Source organism: Hemicordylus capensis, chromosome 2 (genome assembly GCF_027244095.1).
Source record: "Hemicordylus capensis ecotype Gifberg chromosome 2, rHemCap1.1.pri, whole genome shotgun sequence".
In the NCBI taxonomy this organism is placed as follows: Eukaryota; Metazoa; Chordata; class Lepidosauria; order Squamata; family Cordylidae; genus Hemicordylus; species Hemicordylus capensis.
The window spans coordinates 12198399-12219870 of NC_069658.1; the positions used below are offsets into that span (position 1 = coordinate 12198399).

Genomic DNA, 21472 nt, shown 5'->3' on the forward strand with positions numbered 1-21472 from the left:
TCTCTGCCACGGGATGTGGTGATGGCCACTAGCATGGATGGCTTTAAAAGGGACTTGGAGAAAATCATAGAGGACAGGTCTATCAATGGTTCCTAGTTGGTGGCTATATGTGACCTCCAGCCTCAAAGGCAAGATGCCTCCAAATACCAGTTGCAGGGAGCAACCGCAAGAAAGAGGGCATGCCCTCATCAACCTCTTGCTTGTGGGTTTCTCAGAGGCATCTGGTGGTCCACTGTGTGAAACAGGGAGCTAGACTGGATAGGACTTGGGCCCGGTTCTGGCAGGGCTTATGTTCTCATGGATGGGCCTGGCACTGCAGTAGTTCCAAGGGAACTCCAACACAACTGCAGCTTAGTAGCAGTGGGTAGGGCTTGTGAGGGAACCACTGTGTCCACTGAATGAGGGAACCACATTCATTGGTTGCAGTGGGCTTTATCTTCTGAAAGCTCATGCTGCAGTAAGTGGGCTAATCTTCAAGGTTCCACAACATGTTTTGCTTTGCTGCAACAGACTAACAGAGCTACACTGCACAGAATCAAGTGACACTTTTCCTGGTCATTGTCCCACTCCAGAATTCAGGTGGAGAGGCTGCATATAGGAACATAGGAAACTGCCATATACTGAGTCAGACCATTGGTCTATCTAGCTCAGTATTGTCTTCACAGACTGGCAGCGGCTTCTCCAAGGTTGCAGGCAGGAATCTCTCTCAGCCCTATCTTGGAGAAGCCAGGGAGGGAACTTGAAACCTTCTGCTCTTCCCAGAGCGGCTTCATCCCCTGAGGATGAAGTGCTCACACATCTTGCAGTGCTCACACATCAAGTCTCCCATTCATATGCAACCAGGGCAGACCCTGCTTAGCTATGGGGACAAGTCATGCTTGCTACCACAAGACCAGCTCTTCTCTCCTAATATCCGAATGCTCCCTTATGAAAAAAACTCCCTTCATAAACTAGCGGCTCAGGGAGCTAAGGGTTGACTCTCCTCTTCTCCATTCCAGTGTTCAGTGTACAACACATTTTATCCGCAGGGGAACTTTGAGCAGACAACAGCCTGGTTCACACAATCATTTGAATCTAGATTTAATATGGTTTGCCAACATTAGCATGATTGCAGGAGCCCACACCAAGGAGATTAGCATGCTTTAGCAAGCACTTGTGTCGCTTCAAGCGGCAAGGCTATTCCGGTTGGAAGATTATTTGTACTTCTGATGAAGACTGTTCCGAAACCGGCTTTTACCTAGGAGGCCTGTTAAGTTCTTTGTTCAGGATGATCACATCTCATCCACGAGGATTCACTTCAGGCATTTTTGGCACCATTACATCAGCATTTATGAAGAATGACATCTTTGAGTTTGTGGAGTTATCTGTCTTGTTCTTTGGCATTTCGGGATCTTGCATTTTCTCCGTTCCCAATGTGAAGATTCTTTTTCAAACTGAATGTGCATTTTTACATATTCTCCACCATTTGAGAGTGGGTTATTCCCACCTTTTCAGAGTGATTCACAGTGTTTATTGTATATTTATCATCTCACATTCTTGGCATTTGCATGTCTTTGTATTTTGGATGCCTTGTGCAGATTTTATATCAGTCTTCATTAGGTGCATTTTTGCACCTTTGGTTTGTGTATGAGTTTGTTCTGTACATTTATTAATATTTCTACCTGTTTAAGGTTGTTCACGGATTTTGTTTTCTGTTATTGATGTACAATCTGTGATTCCCCATTTCTCATCTTGGCTCAGTTTATCAGCCAGACATTTACTCGTCAAGCTATGGTGGTACATTGCTCATCAGGACTTTTTTCGCTCATCAGGCATCATTTTTCACCTGTCACAGATTAGTAGATTTCTGCAGCCTTATTATGAAACAACTCAAAAACAAAACCCTACAAGTTCATTTCTTTTTCAAATGAAACTGACAGACTGGTTTATTTGATAACTGTTAAATTGTTTCCCAAACACAGTGACACAGTGATTGATGAAAAAATACCCTGATTGCTGTTTTTTAAAGTTATGGCTTACATCAATTTATAGGATATCACATCATACGGTCAATTGAAAAACACGTCAAAGTAATAAAATTACAAGGTTGAGGACTTCAGCAAGTAGTTATTCAACAAAAAGAATATTGCTAATAAAAGAGATGTAAACAAAAGGGGGGGTTCTGTTCACCTCCCTCCTTCCACATACCTAAGTGGGATCAAGAAATATGAATTACACTTATTGTAAGTAGTATTTCAATTAACACTTTAGGTTGTGTTAACAACAGAAGGGCAATGTTATCCATTACCCTCAAACTGAAAGTTGATCTAACCAGCATTGCTCTTCCCTTTACGTTTTCCATTTATGAAGGCCTCTAATGAATACAGCAGACTTTATATTAAAATGAGTTTAATTTTTTTTTTTAAAGCACAAATAGCCTCTCCCTGGTATAATGCACAACAAAGACCAAAAAAGTAACCAGAAGTTCGTGTATCGTATCCCAAATTTAGCAGCAAGTACCTTTTTCATCATCCAAGAAATGCAGCCACAGTATCAAGAATCCCAGAAAACCATGGTAGCTATTCACACATTATTTTGTACACATGTACAAACGTTGGTACATGTGTACATATTTTCATGACTGTACAAGTGTTTCTTTTAAAATTCAACACAGGGACTAAACCCTGTAAAATGTAGAGAATAGATCATGTGTACTGCTCTATGAACATTAAATGTAAGAGCTCGAAAGTGTTCAGATCTCAAGATGTGCACAACAATCACGAGTTTGCTTCAAAAATAATTTAGTGCAAATCATGGATTTTCTATCTTTGCAGTTGGAAGGAGAGTTCAGAGAATGCTTTGAGGAATAATATGATGCCACAAAAGCTACAAAGCAATTTGTTAAAAGGGAAGATTAAATTGTTACTAATCACTAGCACCAAGTGACTGCATGGGGAGATGCAAGGAACTAGGATTAATTCTTTGATTCCAAGAAACTTGTAGTTCTGAACAACTTGGGGTTTTTATGAGTGGACTTCTAAAGCAAAGGTTCCCAACTTTGGGTTCCCAAGTGTGGCTGGACTACAATTCCTATCATCCCCCCCATTGGCCATTGTGGATGGGGACCCAAGGTTGAGAACCAATGTTCTAAAAAGGCAGAGACATAGCCGGGTTGGAGTAGGACCTGGGACAATAAGTGAAGATGGGTCTCTGCCATCTTCTCTTTCAGAGGGGTGCAAGGGGACGTGCAAAGAGCAAGCTGTCACCCATCCAGTGGAGGGGCTTCTTCAGATGGCCCGGGGACATCACCCTTTTCCATTGTCGCTACGCCACTGCCATTGAGCAAACCATTGAGCAAACTGGTTCAAAGAACCTGGGCCGCCGTCAATCAGGGACCATGCCCGGCATCCCAGCCACACACCCTGCGTCTGATGTACAAAAGGCAGGGAGAGTTGCTCCCGGCCATGCTGCGAACAGGGCACTAGCCAAGGATTGTGCTTGCAAACAGGGTCCTGGGGCCCTGTTGCAAGCTAAACCAGCACTGCGTTTGCCACATGGCCAGGAGCAACTCTCCCCGTCTTTTAGGCAGGGGGAGCCACTCCAGCCATGCGGCGAACATGATGCTGGCCAGGAATTTTGCCTGCAAATGGGGCCACAGGGCCCTGTTTGCAAGCAAAGCGACGCCCCCTGTGTCTGCCATCAGAGGCAGGGTGTGTGGCTTAGTATCTGCCATCAGACACAGGGGTGGGGCTAGGGGGCCACGGGGGTGAGCTGGACCTGGGCCGCCACTGGCCTCCCTCCACCACTGAGGGGGCGTCATTCAAACATACATTCTCAAGATTTTGAATCTGCATGTAAAAACTAAAAAAAAACACCCAATTCTTATATTTAAAGCCTATGTCTATAAATTTTGACTTTTGATTCCTGAATAGTTTAATGTTGCAGAATGTAATTCCATTTGCCTGCCTCTTAGCACTTAAAATGTCGCTTCACGAGCGGGGTGAAAGTGGGGATTTTTGCCAATGCCGCTTTCTAGTGCTGCAAAGATGAGAAAACTGTACAAGCCCAAACCCTCTCTTCTACACAAAGATGAAAGCTACAGAATTCATGTGCTTGCTCAACGTAACTTGACTCTCTGGTCTCTCCGCCAATAACCCTCTGACACACGGGGAAAGGGGTTGTTAGATCAAGAAAGCTCTAGGGCTGAGTGGGGAAGCAAACAATAGGGGAGGTGCATTACCATTTTGCATCGGGTCTTGCATACGTAGGCCAAGCCTGTGTTAGGCCATGCTTAGGCCAAGCCTAACATACCTTAGGCCAAGCTTGTGATAATACTGGCACAAACTGATTAGTTCATACAAACCAATACAATAAAAATTGGTTCCTAAGGCTCTGTTGCACATTTGTGCAGTAGGAGTGTGCACAAACTGTTCGCTGCTGAACTGGTTCGCCTCGGGCTGGTTCGGCAGCTAGATTATGGACCAATCCAGGGGGGCAGTTCAGTCTGCATTGAACCGGACCAAACTCTGTTTGGGTGGACCAGTTCGGCAGTGAACGGGCAGGCAGGGGTGGCAAGAGAAGTAGAAATGTTCTTACTGGGAAGGCGTGACAGCTAGCTCCACCCCCCAGCACAGCCCCAAGCACATACAATGCTCTGCTTTGGAAGCTGCCCATGTGGTGCCTCCCTGCATCCACTGTATGCATCTGAGAAATACATTTCTCTCTTTTGCTGCTCTCACCCTTAGAGGATTCTAGGACCCCCTTTGCTTGTAAAAGAGAATCCTCACTGGATTCCCCTTTACAAGTATTAACCGCCTGAACCGGTTCAGTCGAACAGACTGCACCGGCCGGTTCGGCTCGAATTTGATTTGAATTTGAGCCGAGCCACAGTCTTTTGTTTGTGCACACCCCTACTATGCAGGAGTTCCCAACCTTGAGTCCCCTGCTTTTGTTGGTCTTTGGCTGTCACAAACTGGGGGTGATGGATGTTTTAGTTCAACATCTGGAGACCCAAGGCGGAGAAGCCCTACTGTAACATAGCCAAGAAACCAGAGAACTGTGGGAGGGGCTATGCAGATGAAGGGTGGGACTATGCAGAGAAGATCCAACTTGATTCTCAGTGGCTTGTGGATCAGTCTTGAGCTCCTGCCTGGATGGTTTCCCTAAATATATTCCTTTATTTTCTTCTATATAGCATTACACCTATAGAGACAAGTAACGCACTGCATTGGGAAACAGTGCTGTTGCAAGGGGGAAGCAGCCCTGAAACGGGGACACCTGGCTCTCACTGACAGGTATTCTGCAGAGGTGTGGGCACAGGGGCAATTCCAAGGGTAGTGGAATCAGGCAGGCTTCCACTGTCTCAACGACTACAGCTATTCGTAAATTTTCAAGTTGATATTATATATACCTACCCACTGGCATGAGAAAATCTCCTGCTGTCAGGTCATATTTTTACAGCCTAACCTACTTCACAGGGTTGTTGTGAGGAGAAACTTAAGTATGTAGTACACCACTCTGGGCTCCTTGGAGGAAGAGCGGGATATAAAATGCAAACAAACAAACAAAGAAACAATAGATGTCTGAAACGTGCAAAAATGCGTCGGTAATGGAATCAGAATTTTTAGACATTGTTTCTGAGCCTGTTTCTGACATATTTTGCATGTTTCAGATGCTCTTTATACTATTGAAGGATTTTGTATAAATATGACCTCATAGCAGATGTTCTCTTGCCAGTGGATATATATCATGTCAACTTGAAAAACTGCTTATGGTTACAGTCAATGGAAAAGTGGTAAACTGCCTGATTCCATTACCCGTAGAATTGCCCACATGCAATGTACATTGCTTTTCCCCAGGAGATCCTTGCAACAGTATTATAAATCACGTTTCTAGTCCGCCTTTCTTCTATGGAGCTCAAGACAGAGTACGTAAGATTCCCAGGGAGTTTCCCATCCAGACACTGACCAGCCCCAAACCTACTTAGCTTCAGGAAGGATGTTGCAGTGTCCCTTCTAGCCCGCTCATCTCATAAAGACAATTCATTGCAAATATGTTTTGGATCTGCTTCAGGGCCCCATCCAACTCAGTGCAGTTGAACAAAAATACAAATTAAAGATCTATCCAAAGTGCTGTCTTCTGCAGCCATGTATAACCCCTTTGACATGCTAGGTACATTTCACAGTGACTGAGATTCATAATAATGAATATCCATCGACTCACACTTACACTGAGAATATTTATGGCTTTCAAAAGGAACACCCTGGGCCGCTTCTCACAACACAGCTGCCACCCAGAGGCTGCTGCTTCATTAAGGGAGTGGTTTCATGGACATTGGCTGGAAACGTAGACCTCTCCCCCATAGCCCATGGTTTGCTTCCACAGTGCCAACAAACATGGCAGTTGCATCATGAAAAATAACTTTCAGTAACATCAACAACATGGATATCTAGTTATCTATTTACAAATGCTCTCTGTCATTTTTCCTAAGGGGGTGGCTGTAAATGGTTTGCTAGGAAGCCCCATAGCACCCCAGACACTTGTTGGGTGTTCCTCAATGAGCAAAGAGGTTTTCCTGAAAGACAACTTGCCCATCACTGCTGATCTTCTCCTGCAGCCACAAAGGGCTGCTGGGTCCAATTTAATTGTTGTGTTTTTAGATTGTGAGCCACACAGAGATTTGCATATGGGGTTCTACAGAAATGTGCCAAACAAATCATAAATGCTGGACCCTGCTCTTGATCAAGAAGGCCTAAAAGGCCAGTCTCTGAGCTGAGTGTATATCCTAGAACAGGGTTTCTCAACTTTGGGACCCCTGTTGCTGTTGTTGGACTACAACTCCCATCATCCCTGGCCACAATGGTCATTGTGGCTAGGGCTGGTGATAGTTGCAGTTCAACAGCATCTGGGGACTCAAAGATGAGAAACCCTGCCCTCAGATATGCCCCCAAATCCTTTGCAACACGCAGGAGCTGTTTAGCACAAACTCTACAGACAAAGTCAATGCAGAAAGTGTTTCCTGAAGGCATGAAGTTTGAAAATCATTGCCGTGTGGGCAAAATCGATTGAGAACATCTCCTGCAGGAACCCCATTGAAATGAAAGAGGCTACTGCTCTTGTGCACAGCTCCTGTTTGTTCTGATGGGCCTTGAGCAGGAACACTTCCTGGTGAATTAGGCCCTATGTCTCACAGTAAGGAACATTCTCATATTCCTGATGAGCCCCCAAACCACTGGTGGAGCCAGATAGCCTGCAAACAATACATTCACATGGTAATAATAATATCACCACAAGGAAGATCGTAACAATCTCATCACTGACAGCTCAAGGAGGCTCTTATGTGCTAGGAAAAACTACCTTGCTAGTTACCATGTGGGGATTACTTTAGATGACAGGGCAATTGTCAAGGGAATAACATGACAGCACAAAACCACCCTGCGATCACCATTACTGAGAGCTTGGAATATACCAGGAATACAGGGGAAATGTCCCTTAACATTTGTATTTCCTTGGCGTGTGGAATTTGAGGTCAGAAATTCCTTTCTATCTATCTATCTATCTATCTATCTATCTATCTAGTTTCAAATGCAACAGTAGTTGTGTCTGGCATTGCAGATGCAAGCATGCACGTTCATGATCCCTGATCTAGTGCTGCCTCATACATTATCCCTATAGCATGGCCACCGCTTGTTTCTGCATCTATTTTGCAAATTCCTTTTCAGGCACACCCTTTTACTCCAAACGAATGAACTACTACCTCTTAGAACTGCACTCATAATTGTAAATGTGGATCCGAAACACAGTTCTAAGCTCTGAAGGGGAATGCATCCTTTTATCCCTCTTGAATCCCAGGATCGTCAGTATGACAAGTAGCCTGTATCTTAAGTGGTAACCAATCCACATGGTTTGCTTGGTGCAACCTGAAAGAGGAGATACTGTAAATAGGGGGAAGGGCTGTAACTCAGTGGTAGAACATCTGCTTTGCATGCAGGTCCCAGGTTCACTCCCTGGTATCTCCAGACTCCTGCCTGAAACTTTGGAGAGTCACTGCCAGTAAAAGTAGACCACAATGAGCTAAGTGGATCACTAGTCAGACTCAGTAGACGCAGCTTCTTGTGTCCCTATTTGTGCATCCTTTCAAGGACCATTGGGCCAGATTCTTCATACCAGTAATACCGCTGAGAAACCACCATGAAAGCAGATGGAATTGCAGACAAAGTACAATGAAAACTTCCCCTCCAGCAGAGGTTCTCAACTTTGGGTCCTCAGCTGTTGTTGGACGACAACTCCCATCATCTCCAGCCACAATGGCCACAGGCCATTGTGGCTGAGGATAATGGGAGTTGTCGTCCAACAACAGTTGGAGACTAGGGATGTGGAAAATGCTTCTGGACTGTTTTGAATGTTTCGAGATCAAACCAAAATGCCCTTAAAATAATGGGCATGTTTTGAGCTCGAAACAGAACGACTCAGTTTCACCTCAAAACATTTCACGTGCTTCGAGCACCATTTTGGTGGTCTGTTTTTCCCTTGCTGATTGGTGTTCTGGAACTGGATTCCCACTGGCTTGCAATCTCCTTGCTTCTTTGTTGGCTTGTTAGCATCCAAATCACGTGTTGTCATGAGCAACTGTGCCCCCCATTGGCTGGGGGAAGGGAGGGTGAACACTTTTGGCGGAAATTTCAAAATGTATTCAGAGGGACTAGGAGGCAGAGAGAGGAGAGCCCTTACATCAGGAGAGGAGGAAGGAACTGAGGAAGGTTTGATTTTGTGGTTTTCTTTTATCAGTACTGAGTATAATATGCTTGCTGTGCTATTGATGCTATAACTATCTGGTTTTGATGGATCTCAGATTGACAAAGGCAGAACTTGGGTGCCTGCCTTTCTTGAGTTGTGGTTTGTTTTGTTTGTGAGACAGTGTTGTGGCAAGAAATGGACAGTGTGTGTATGTAATATTTCTTGGTGACTGCTGTGATAAGCTCCATGTCTGGCCTTGATAGTAACTTGTGCTTCACTTACTCCTCTGATCTGTTCTGCAATCTGCATTGCAAGGTGTTGTACTCAGTCAAAACGTGGCTGAAGTTGCTCTAGTTGAGCTTATGGCTATGCTTGCTGCTAAGGGTGCTGTTGTGGCTGCTGTTGCAATGCTTGGAACATAAGGAGTCACAATTGTGTGTGAGAGATTAAAAAATCTCTCAAATTAGTCTCAAAATATTGAGAAATTATTATTCTCTCAAATAAATGAATAAACAAATGTGCCATTGATGTTACTGCAGCATAAACACTGTGGCTGGCAGTGGATTCTGGGTCAGTGATTGGGGGGGGCTATTTTTGGACTGCCTTTGAAATCTGTGTCAAGGACAGATTCCCTTTCACTGTGTGCTTCTGCAGTGTTTTTCAAGGCAGGGTTGCAAAATTGTGCATTCCGCTTGTTCCAGCCACAGGGAACAATGGGAAACACAAAACACCCAATTGTTCCCCATGGGTAGCTCCTAGGGACACCCAAATGGGTTGGGTAGTACAGCATGATGGGTGCTACCTACCAGCCAACCTACAAAATAAATGGGCAAGTGGGTGATTAAGTTTTTTTTAACCTTTCCCCATAGGATCCGATGGGGGTTTGGGGGGGAAGATTAAAAAAAGAAAAGAAAAATCGCCTGCTTGCCCATTTCTTTTGTGGGTTGAGTGGTAGGTAGCACCCATCATGCCCTAACATCCCAACCCACTTTGGTGTCCCTAGGAGCTCCCCATGGGAACAATGGAGTGTTTCGAGTTCCGCATTGTTCCCTATGGCCAGAACACATGAAACACTTGAAAAGTTTCTGCCACTCTGAAACACTCTGCCACTGTTTCGATGAAACATTTCTAACATTCTGTATTTCATTTCGAGCTCAAAATGAAACAAAAAATCCATTTCGAGCAGACCCCTTTTGGAGACCCAAGGTGAACCCCTGCTCTCCAGGATTTTTCTGAACAATCCCCTCATGAGTGATAATGTACTCTCTCTCCAGAGTGTATTAGTACCACAGTTTTGAGAACCATTTGGCTAGAATCCTCTACTTTGTCAAGTACACTCAGGTTTGATGCTTTCTTAGAGGTGAAATAATAATGAATCACTATGGTAATGTGCTCTATTTCTAGTCTAGGACCTATAGATCATGTGCTTCTTTGCTCATGATGGGTTCCAGGGCAGTGAGTAGATCTGTGTGATGGATAAGACCTGCTTCACCCAAATGACAGTAACCCTACATAGAGAGCAGGGACAGGAGCAGGCCACCCCAGCCATTAAGGAACACAAAGCCATTGAGGAAATGGACATTATTGCATAAAACTCTCACTGTGATAAAACTCCTCGACACTGAACATCTAGAGCTAATTCACACAGCTGTGAGTGATTTTCCAGAACGTGGCAACTTAGTTCCTCCCACGGGGGCCACTTTCACAAGAGCATTTTAAAACATGAATATCGGAAAGGGAGTGAACTCCCCTTCTTCTGAGGTGACTCTTTCACCGCAAAAACCGCCACGTGAATGGATTCTCCAGACCCAGAGTTCCTGTTGTGCTGGCTCCTCCTTTCTCTGCGCACAACACATGATCAATTAAACGGCTGGTCCTCGTCAACTGCAGGCGCCCGTGTGAACCCGCAGAACCCCCTTGCTGTGCATATGAAGGAAGTTGAAGATTTCGGAAGGCATGGCATGGAATCCTGGTCGAGGTTTGACATTGTCATAGTAATGGTGGGTTATGAAGATCCCTGAGGGGTTCATGGGGAAGGCCCAGAAGCCAAAAAGGTGCACTTCCTCGCACAGCTCCAAGGCTGCGGTCACCAGGATCAAGCCGGTGCTGATCCGCTTGGCCCGAACCCCTTGGTTCAGCCAGTAGCGCGAGACGTTGATGAGATACTGCGGGTGGAAATAGTAGACAGCCTGCTGGGACTCAAAGTCATCCAGGACATACTTGACCCGGATGGAGACGTCCGTGTTACGCGTGTTGTAGAAGGCAGGGAGCAACACCGAGGCATTTTCGTAGACTTGCAGGACGTCAAAAAAGGGCTTCCTCCATTTATCCAGCTTGTGGAACCTGGAGGGGGTTTTTGTGTGTGGTTTTTTTGGACAAAAGACAACAGAATAACAATTAGACAGGAATGGAGGTGCATGGTCTTGTGGATCTCAAGGGGAACCCTACAGATCTTTACCCTGGTTTTCATGCACTGTAGGTCTCTTATCTGTGATGGAGAACACCAAGCTTGCAGTGGGCACTATTGGGGGAGTCAAAACAAGCTGAAATCTCTCTCTCCTCAGGAAGCTGCCTTATACGGAGTCAGTCCATTGTTCCATCGCGCTCGGTATTGTCTACACTGACTCTCCAAGGTTTCAGGCAGGAGTCTTTCCCAGTCCTACCTTGAGAAGCCAGGGATCGAACCTGGGGCCTTCTGCATGCAAGGCAGATGCCCTGCCACTGAGTTAAGCTTGATGTCCCTGATCCCAGACAAGAGACCTGCAGTGCAAGATAACCAGGGAAAAGATCTGCAGATCTTGAGACCCACATGACTGTACACCTCCCACTTTACTTCTGCAATCAAAACACTTTGGTGCTTGAAACAGAAGATCAACCATACCCAGCTCCAACCTCCCAGTAATGTTCAGTTGGCTCTCAGTACTACTGGTAATGCATGCCCATCTCTATGATCACTGTTCTTGTGACCAAGCACATATAGTATCCTCTGGGATAGCACCCAGGGCATGAAACGCCCTGTCCTGGGAGCCTGATCCGGCTTCATCCCAGATATTATTTTGCCAGCTCCTTACTTCTCTTACAGCAAGGATTTAATCTGAGTGGAGATGGATGATCTCTGACAGATTTGATCCACTCTTTAATCTGTCACTCTGTCTGCTTGCATTTTGTTTCTGTCTTAAAACTGCTGATTATTAGTCACCTTGGGCACCTTTTTTGAAAGCAGGAAGATGGGATAAATATCTTCCTGTGAATATATACATATTTATGTAAACAGCACTGTCAGTTCACATGGTACTTTACAAAATACATGAGGGCAGGTCTCTGCCCCAAGGGACTTACAATCTAATTCAATCTAAGCCAATGAAAGAAAGAGAGAGAAATGGAAGCAGAGGAAACGCCCACAATGTGCTGTTCCCCGAAGTACCGATGTGTACTCTTCAGAATTACTTTCCTGTCTGCCAGGAAAGCCCTATAAGACATATATGGCTGTGGCCACAGGTACTCCATGACCTCCCTGCCCCAAGATATTGCAGAGATTCCTATTTCTAGGCCCACAAATCTGAGTGTCAGAGATTCATTTTGCTTCCTTCAAATACAGGATCACATTAATACCTGAGAATCACATTTCACAGAATTCAGGAGCTACCTGCACCTGGCATTGTGCTGAAGAGGAAGAGATCTTCCCTCTGTCCTTCCCATTCTGCAGGGGAAGAGCCACCGCTGAGTGGACGGGTTCAAAGAACCCGGGCCGCTGCCCCTCAGGGGCCACGCCTCACGCCCCCTGCATCCAACGCCAGACATGGGAGTGTGGTTTAGCTCCCAAATGGGGCCATCCATGACGTTGGACACAGGGGGCGTAACTAACCACTCCCTACATCAGACGCGGGGCTAGGGGGCGTGGCAGTGGGCTGAAACCGGGCTGCCACTGGCCTCCCTCCGCGCCTGCCATTCTGTTATTGTGAGATTCACAATATGGTGGAGAACTTATGCTAGAATGGATAGATGAAATATAGCTGTATTTCTTTGGGAAGGAAAGAAGGGAGGGAGGGAAGAGCAAGAGCAAGAAAGAAAAAGAGAGAGAGAAAGAAAGAAAGAAAGAAAGAAAGAAAGAAAGAAAGAAAGAAAGAAAGAAAGAAAGAGAGAGAAAATGTGGGGGAGAGTGGAAGGCCCACATGTATTTTTGGATCACATTTTCTTTGATGAAAAGGAGGCTCAAATTAATCTGATTTCCAGTTGCTATCAAATTATGAAGTCAAGAGCAAGAACCTCTGGGGATAATTATAAGGCACAGTTTCTCCTGCCTGAGGTTTGTCAATTTCACAAAGACACAGGGGGAAAGTGTAGGCATGGCAGAGGTGTGTAACAGGCAAATGACTGACCTTTCAGTAATTATGCTGGGATTAATTGTCACGATGTCAGTCTTTACACCAACGTCTACAGTGTATTTCTCAGAAATGGGAGGCAAATTGCATCTAAAGGAAAAAGAACAGAGCAACAAAGAAGCTGAAGCTGTTATTACCTTTCACATACACAGCCCACTCCCAAGGAGCTCAAGGCAGGAAAACTGTAGCCCAATTTCATTCAAATTCCTCTTGGAGGCTGGCGAGGCAGAGAGAGTGAAACTGGGTGTGGAGCTGAAATCAGGTCTTCAAATCCAACACCCTGACCAAGGCTCAAGTCCCAACACTCAAGTCCAACACTCTAACTACATGACATGGACTGCCTTGGGGGCCTAGCAGCCCAGCAACTGAAGACTCTGGGATCAGAAGTAGCTAAGCTGAGACAAAAAGCTTAACTTGAGAAGAACAAAGAAGAATATAACAAGAACCCTGCTGCATCTGCACAACTTGGTTCCTCCTGCAGATGTTGGCCTACAACTCCCTTAATCTCTGACTATTGGCCACTGTGGCTGGGGATTATGGGTGCTGTAGTCCAAAAACAGCTGGAGGGCTGAAGCTGAGCAGCCCTGATCTAGCCCAACATCCTGCTTCTCACAATGACCAACTGGATGCTTCCAGGAAGTCCATGAACAGGACAGGAAGGCAGCAAAACCTCCCTAGCTGGTTAGTTAGTGCAAAGCAGTCTGTGATATCGTGTTTCCCCTCATCACTAGCTGCTGTGAATTTCCGGACACAGAAACTGAAAGAACCCTGTAATAGTCAAATATGAATTCTGGTGGATCACATCAAAGGTCCATCGACACCAGAATCGTGCTCCCCACAGTGGCTGACTAGATGTCTACAGGAAACCCACAAAACAGGGCAGGAAGGCACTAGCCCTCTCTCGCTGCTGCCCCTCAGCAATCTGCCTCTGGACAAAAAGGCTTCAAAGAGCTATTGTGGCCAATAGCCATTGATAGACCTCTCCCCATCAATGTCTCGAATCGACTTATTCAAAGCATCTTAACTGGTGGTTATCACCATATCCTGTGGCAGTAAATTCCACATGCTAATTACGCATTGTGTGAAGGTCTGCCTCGAAACTCTTGTCCATCAGTTTTAATGGATGGCCATAAATTATAGGATTATGACAAAGAGATAAAACTTATCTCTCCATTTCTCTTCTCCTTGCATAATTTAATATACCACTACCACATGTGTCTTCCCCACCCACAACCACCTGTGCATACATTGAGTAGAAGGTCTGGCATCAGAATCTAATCAATTGTGAATCTAATCAAGAATCTAATCAAGAGTTTCTCAGACTCCCCAGATGTTATTGGACTTTAGCTCCCATAATCCCCTGCCACAATGGCCTTTGGCAGCCTTTGGCCATTGAGGCTGGGGATTATGGGAGCTGAAGTCCAACAACATCTGGGACCAAGCCTCAGAACCCCTGGGATAAACCATGAAGGCCAGTCTACAAGGGCTTTTCTTGGAGCACCACCACAAAGAAGCCATTTTTAGTGGAAGTCGCTTAGCAAATGTAACACATGCACCAACCCTACAAAATGATATTTGAAGTATATTTAACCTTAATCAATTGTTTCTGGCATGTCCTTCCTGGGTTTCCCCCAAGCTTTTCCCTCCCTGATGAAAGACCCAGTTGAAATGTAATCTCCATAACTGATTTGTTGTTCCCAATAACAGTTCCAAGGAGCCCAAAACAGGTTCAGGGCCCCGGAAAGTAGCTTGAGAGGTTTTTAATGTATTTTGTCAAAAACCTATTAGGAAACTGGGTTGCACACACAAACGGGCCCCTCATGCTGCAGCTAACGGGTCATCCTGACAGCCCGATAGGTGGGATGTGCCATTTTGCACTCTGAACTCTAGGTGGAGCCAGGCGTCAGGTAGATCAGGGTTTCCAAACCCTCTGCCTTCAGGATATCCTTTCCACATTACTCCGTATGCTGAGGAACGTTTTGCAGGTTAGAGGATTGGGGGCAGGTGCTATAATGAATGTGGGAACTCGACAGAATTCATCAGCATCACCCACTAGCATTCCCACTAGAACACGTCTTAACATTCTTCTGCAGCTGCACACTCCAGGAGAAGAGAAGGATCCTGTCCATGAGTCCTGTGCACACATTATGTTCAACGCTCATACAATCTGTGCACAGGGTATGCATGTACAGATCTGTCTGCTTGCAGAGTTATTCACGCAGCATGTTCGACACATGAACAGCACAACGCTCCGCATCTGTTCCCTGCATTTGACAGGGCCTGTACCTAGGCTGAGTCTAATGCTGGGATGGATCTATAACTGAGTGGCTATGTTACAGGAACTGGGGCTGCCTGAGGCCCCCTCAAGTGGGGGTGGGACCCAGGGTCCTGTGCGGGGAGTCACCGCAGACCCTGCCATATGTTGACCACTCATCACCACGGCCAGCTTGCTGCCCTTTGGTGGCCACAACAATGATGTCACAGCCCGGCGCCCAGCTGCTGGGCTGTGACATCATTACACCGGGCCTCGCCTGACAAAGGTGGATGGGGCTGCAGAGGCGGCAGGCGCAGGTGAGCAAGGGGGGCAGTAGTGAGGGTGGCAGCCCACCAAAAAATATGGACACAGGCTGACACCATCACTACGCCACTGGCGTCATGCACGCACCTGTGCATACATTGAGTAGAAGGTCTGGCAAGTTGTCTGTAGGGTTGCCATATTCTGGAATCCGGGTGCCTAATTTGCATATTATGTAAATTGGCTTGAAAATAATTCTGTGTATGCATATTAGCAGCTGCACATGCCAGTTGATTTGTATTTGCTCTGGATATCTACCAACAATAGCTGGAGAAAAAATGTTTGCCTGACCATTTCCCTTGGCATATTAACAGCAGCAATAGAACAAAATGCACAGGTTTTTAATTAAGGCTGCAATTCTGTACACACTTATTTGAGAGATCTAATTGAAACCAATGGCGCTTAATTCTAAGGAGGTATGCACTGAACGTAAAGCCAAGAAAATCCTCAAACATTACAATACACAGCCAGGCAGGCAGGCAGTGATTTACATCAAAAGCAAACTATCCTCTCAACTGCCCGAAAGAGATCCCCTGCTGATAACAAACAAGGCAACATTCCTCAGGGGATTACTATACCTGTGAATATGAAACCCTCCCGGCTAGCCTCCTGTGCTCTTCTAGTGGTCTAGTGGTTGAGCAGAATAGTGCTCCATAACTCCGCTTTTACAAGGGCTAGAGCTTAGTTTTTTAAAAAAGATGAAAGCTAAATCCGGGCGAATCCGGGTGGGCTAAGCAATCTGGGTGAGATGCTTGAAATCCAGATAAAACCTGAAATTCCGGGGGGCATGGAAACTCTTGCTGTCTGCTACCACTGATCTCCTGAGGAGCTTCTGAGAATCTCTAGGGTTCCGTGGACTACAGTTTGAAAACCATGTTCCCCAACCGGGGGACCTCCAGATGCTTCTGGACTACAACTCCCATCAGCCCCAGCTACAATGTATTGTGGCTGGGGATGGTGGGAGTTGTAGTTCAACAATTTCTGGAGGCCCCCAGTTGGGAGCCACTGAACTAGACCTTCCAGCATGTAATTCAGCTTGTCTCTAGTTGCCTTTTGTGACAAAGCTGGGTTTCCCCCCCATCTGATTATAGTGGCTGTTTCAGTGAATTTATTGCATTCTTACCAATCATATTCCTTTTTGTTGTATTACCCTTATCTTTGTCTATGCACCCTCTAAGGAACTTTATGCTGAAGGCCAGCTAACAAATTCACTAAAACATTCAATCAAATTACAAGGTCACAGGAACATGGGAAGCTGCCACATACTGAGTTGGACCATAGGTCCATCTAGCTCAGTATTGTCTACACAGACTGGCAGCAGCTTCTCCAAGGTTGCAGGCAGGAATCTCTCTCAGCCCTATCTTGGAGAGGCCAGAGGAACTTAGAACCTAGATGCTCTTCCCAGAGCGGCTCCATCCCCTGAGGGGAATATCTTACAGTGCTCACATGTGGTCTCCCATTCAAATGCAACCAGGGTGGACCCTGCTTAGCTAAGGTGACAAGTCATGCTTGCTACCACAACATCAGCTCTCCTCTTACGTTCAGTGCATGGAAAACCAAATCAAACCTGTCTGATTTGCCTCTCTTAGGTGTAATGGTGCAACTGCCGCTGTAGTTATAACAGCATTTATCCTGGAAACAGAGTCTCATGCTTGTTTGCAACTGAATGACTTTAATTTTAAAAAGATGATGGCCCTACAGATCTCATGGCTGAGGCTTTCACTTTCTGCCAAGCTCCTCGGTCCTCCCCACATCCCTTCCCTTTTAAATCTCTGGTGAAAAGAGTATTCCATATGCAGACTCTTGAGTAGCAACCCATGCCTGCTTCTTCCGGAATGCTATTTATTTCATCATTGTAAAGAATGCTGCATCTGAATTTGAACAACTGATACAATCAAGGCAAGGAAAAATGGCACAGGAAGAATGGTGCACCAAGGAATTCTGGGTATATTTTCTTTCAAAAAATGCATTTTATTTCTCATCACAAAGGCTGCGGGGATGTGAACAACTGCAGCTGTTGCAATGACGCGGGGGAGAAATGAGCATCGTAAAAATTGGATTTCTGTATAATTCCAGTTCTGTACTGCATGCACATGACTTTTGACTACATCTGCAAAAATTCAGGAAAATATTATTTAAAAAACCCCAGTGAGTGACCATATGCCCCCACCCAGAAAATGGAGGTACCTGAAGGAACACCTGCTCTCTTGTGTTCCTCTCCGTGCACTGAGGTCATGTTTGAAGGCCCTTTTCCAGGTACTCTCAGTTCCTGGAGATAAAGTGGGTGATTGTGGTGCTCACATACAGTACCATGCAGCCAGCTGTGCGCCCAAGAGAGAGGAGGCCTCTCTGGCAGCAAAGGACCACATGGACACTCCTACTGGTGTTAGGTGCGGGAGGCTCTGTGCATGCTAAACACTGCATCAGAGCAGCTGTGACCAACTTGGATGCAGCACTTCGGATGCACAGAGCTTCCCCTGCCATCAGTAGGAGCATCCTCGCCATGGTGAGTCCTGCGCAGCCAGCAAGACAGCCCTCTTGGGTGCAGCTAGCTGAGGACTATGTAAGCCACTCTCCCCAGTGAGGTTTGCCTGGTGTCTATGTTGTTGTCTCTGCGGTGCCAGGCAAAGACCTTTTTGTTTACCCAGGCATTTTAGAACTCATTGTTTTGATTCCTTTTTTAAATTGCTGCTGTTTTCACCAGGGGCGTAACAAGGCTGGAGTGGGCCCAGAGACAAAATTTTAAAATGTGACTTGCCTCTGGGGACTTGCCTCTGGGTGTGTGTGTGTGACTTGCCTCTGGGGGGCCCCTCGAGGCGTGGGGGCCCCCAGGCAGCCACCTCCCCTTGCCTAATAGTAGTTACGCCCCTGGCTTTCACTCCTGTGTGTACACGTGAAGCTGCATTCTACTGAGTCAGACCACAGGTCCATCTAGGTCATTTTTGCTGAATCTGTCTGGCAGCAGTGTTCCAGGATTTACAGATGGGTCATTCTAGGCCCTACTTCAAGGTACCTGGGACCTTCTGCCTTCAAAGCAGGTGCTCAGCCACTGAGATATGCCCCAGAGCCCATTGCTCTGTCATTTGTCCTTATGCTCTTATCACCCACCAAGGGTTAAGGAAAATCTGACCACACATCAACTCTCAATGAGGTGAGTCTCATGATCAGTGAGACTCACCGCTATGGGGCTGAGCCCGCTCTCCCCACAGACGAGCAGAAGGCAGCCCTGGGCAGCTGGATCGGCCGCCCACACGACTGACGGCTCCGTCACAGAGCCAGCGGGGGCTGCAGGGATCGGGGGCCGCACAGCCCCGGAAGTTCCAGGAAGCCCCACGCGAGTGCGCAGGGCATGCTGGAGAGACCCTCGAGCCCAGGAGGCTGGGGATCTCCTCGTGTGGTGCTGCAGCGCAGAGCTGCACTGCAGCAATACACGGCCAAAAAACCCGGGTTAGCGGAGCACTCGCTCCACTAACCTGGGCTCAGAGGAGGGGGAGTTAAGCGGGTGACCCGCTTTGGGGAAACCAGGCTCGCCTGCAAGCCCAGCGGTTCCCACGATCCGTGGGAAGCAGGCTAAGCTCCCTTAGCCCGCTTTCCATGGATCGCGATAATACCCTCAATGTGTAGTAAAAGGCGTGATAAAATGGCAATCGCCACGTTCATTTCTTTTAAGTCAATTGAATCAGATGTGTGTAGTCCTCATTCTGTTTTCACTTCTTTCTTAGCTTCCCAGAATGAGCTTATAAATTCAATGAGTTTATGAAAACTCTACTCTCCCCCGGGATACAAATCTAATGACATCTCACCCACTTCTGAAGTTGGGGTTCCCTGAACCATATAATTCGCTCCCTGCTACTGACAACTATGTCTATAGCTTAATCAACAACATGCAAAATAAAACTGGAAAGGTTGCCTGTGTAATACATGAACACCAGTGGTAAGACACTCACTGGGAACACACTACTATTATTTCAGCATTTATTTTAACAGAACTCCAAAGGAACTGCACTGCGACAATTACCGAAATACAAAATCTGCACCATTGATCTCCCGGCCACATCGGCTGCTCTTCAGAATTCCTCCATTCCCAACCACCGCACATTTCTTAAACTGGGACCGATAGTATGGCATCTCCTAGAGCAAAACAAAACAAGCCAGTTAATTAGTAGTGGCTGGCCTTTTAAATAGTTATTCCACATTTCTTCTGGACAAAACGACCATAGACATACTGCACAAGAGGACAGTATGAGTACCTAGTGACGTTTCAGCTGTACAATCTGCACATGTTATGCAAGTTGCACAAATGCAAATGTACAAAAATTGTATTACACAAATAAAAGCCTACTGGAAAAGTGGGATTACTCTTGTGTAACAAATTTTGCACACACTTCCATTCGTGTAACTTGCACAACTTATGCAGCATTATTAAGATGGCATACTCTTGTATGTCAACCACTAACTCTGGACTGGTTCGAACATGCATGTTTATCACTTGATTTCTTTACATTTAATGGCTGGTAGCTGAATGTGTGAACCGACTCTATAGAAAAACATTTTGAGGTTACTCAAAGCTTCTATCTGGAGCCTGGCGATCCATTCACACATGAAGGTCAATACTTGATGTCTCAATCATTCTACAATGAGCACACAAGTATAAACAAGCCCTGGGGGCCCACTTATGTAGATGCTGGTTTGCAAATTTAGCTGCTGAAAATATTCTCCAACACCACTGACAAAAAAAGGGGGAGATAGAATTGGAGGTAGGGAATTTGCAAGATGATTGCATCCACAGTATAATAATATTCTCAAAGGTCCATAATCAACGCATAATCAACTTGTGGAATTCTCTGCCACAGAGATGTGGTGACAGCCGACAACCTGGATGGCTTTAAGAGGGGCTTGGATAACTTCATGGAGGACGAGTCTATCAACAGCTACTAGTCAGAGGGCTATAGGCCACCTCCAGCCTCAAAGGAAGGATACCTCTGAGTACCAGTTGCAGGGGAGTAACAGCAGGAGGGAGGCCATGCCCTCAACTCCTGCCTGTAGGCTTCCAGTGGCATCTGGTGGGTCACTGTGTGAAACAGGATGCTGGCCTAGATGGGCCTCCTTGGGCCCAATCCAGCAGGGCTGTTCTTATGTTCTTATGTCCTTTCTGGAAGCCACTCACTTTGTAAGGTGGGTGACAACCAGAGAGTGGGCCTTTTCAATCATGGTGCTGGAAGTGTGAAACTCCCTCCCTTTCAAACTTGCACACCTGGTGCCTCTTGTCATCTTTCAGGTGTTAGACAAAGGCCCTCCTGTTCCCTTTGGCTTTTAATGGCACCAGCTAGGCCTTGGATGGTTTTACTCCCCTCCACACTCCCGAGTTAGATTCGCTCTAGCATCTTATGGTTTTTATTTGCTGTGTGTTTTTAAAAGGTCTCAAGTCCCTGGGTGGTTCACAATATAAAACCAATTAAAACATTAACATAATTAAAACAATTTAAAATACAATTAAAACTCTAAAACCAAAACTTTAAAAATATACACTAAAAGCCTGACTAAACAGGTATGTTTTTAGGCCCTTCTTAAAAACATTCAGACAAGGGGAAATGCTAATTTAGTTAGGAAGCGTGTTCCAGAGTCCTGAGGCAACTCTAGAAAAGTTATAAAAAACAGTTTATAATACTTCTGCTCAAGACCTTATTAAAACACACAGCAAAGACTTTTGGTGGTAAGGTGGGATATACATCCCTGAATCAAACAAAGTAAGTACAATATCTGCACTGGAAATTGAGCCAGTTAGCCACCTACGGCATCT

General features: G+C 45.9%; 1 protein-coding gene across 3 annotated transcripts in view; it reads right to left on the bottom strand.

Annotated features, from left to right (window-relative positions):
- Positions 1-1894: 1894 nt before the first annotated feature.
- ST8SIA5 (ST8 alpha-N-acetyl-neuraminide alpha-2,8-sialyltransferase 5) overlaps positions 1895-21472 on the bottom strand; it is a 73314-nt gene continuing 53736 nt past the window's right edge. For all 3 annotated transcript variants that reach the window (XM_053299833.1, XM_053299831.1, XM_053299832.1), the window contains 3 exons: positions 19691-19803; positions 13095-13187; positions 1895-11058 (listed from right to left, as the gene is read on the bottom strand). In XM_053299833.1, the coding sequence (XP_053155808.1) occupies positions 10596-11058; positions 13095-13187; positions 19691-19803 (669 nt within the window). In that variant the 3' untranslated portion in view covers positions 1895-10595. The remainder of the gene's footprint in view (positions 11059-13094; positions 13188-19690; positions 19804-21472) is intronic.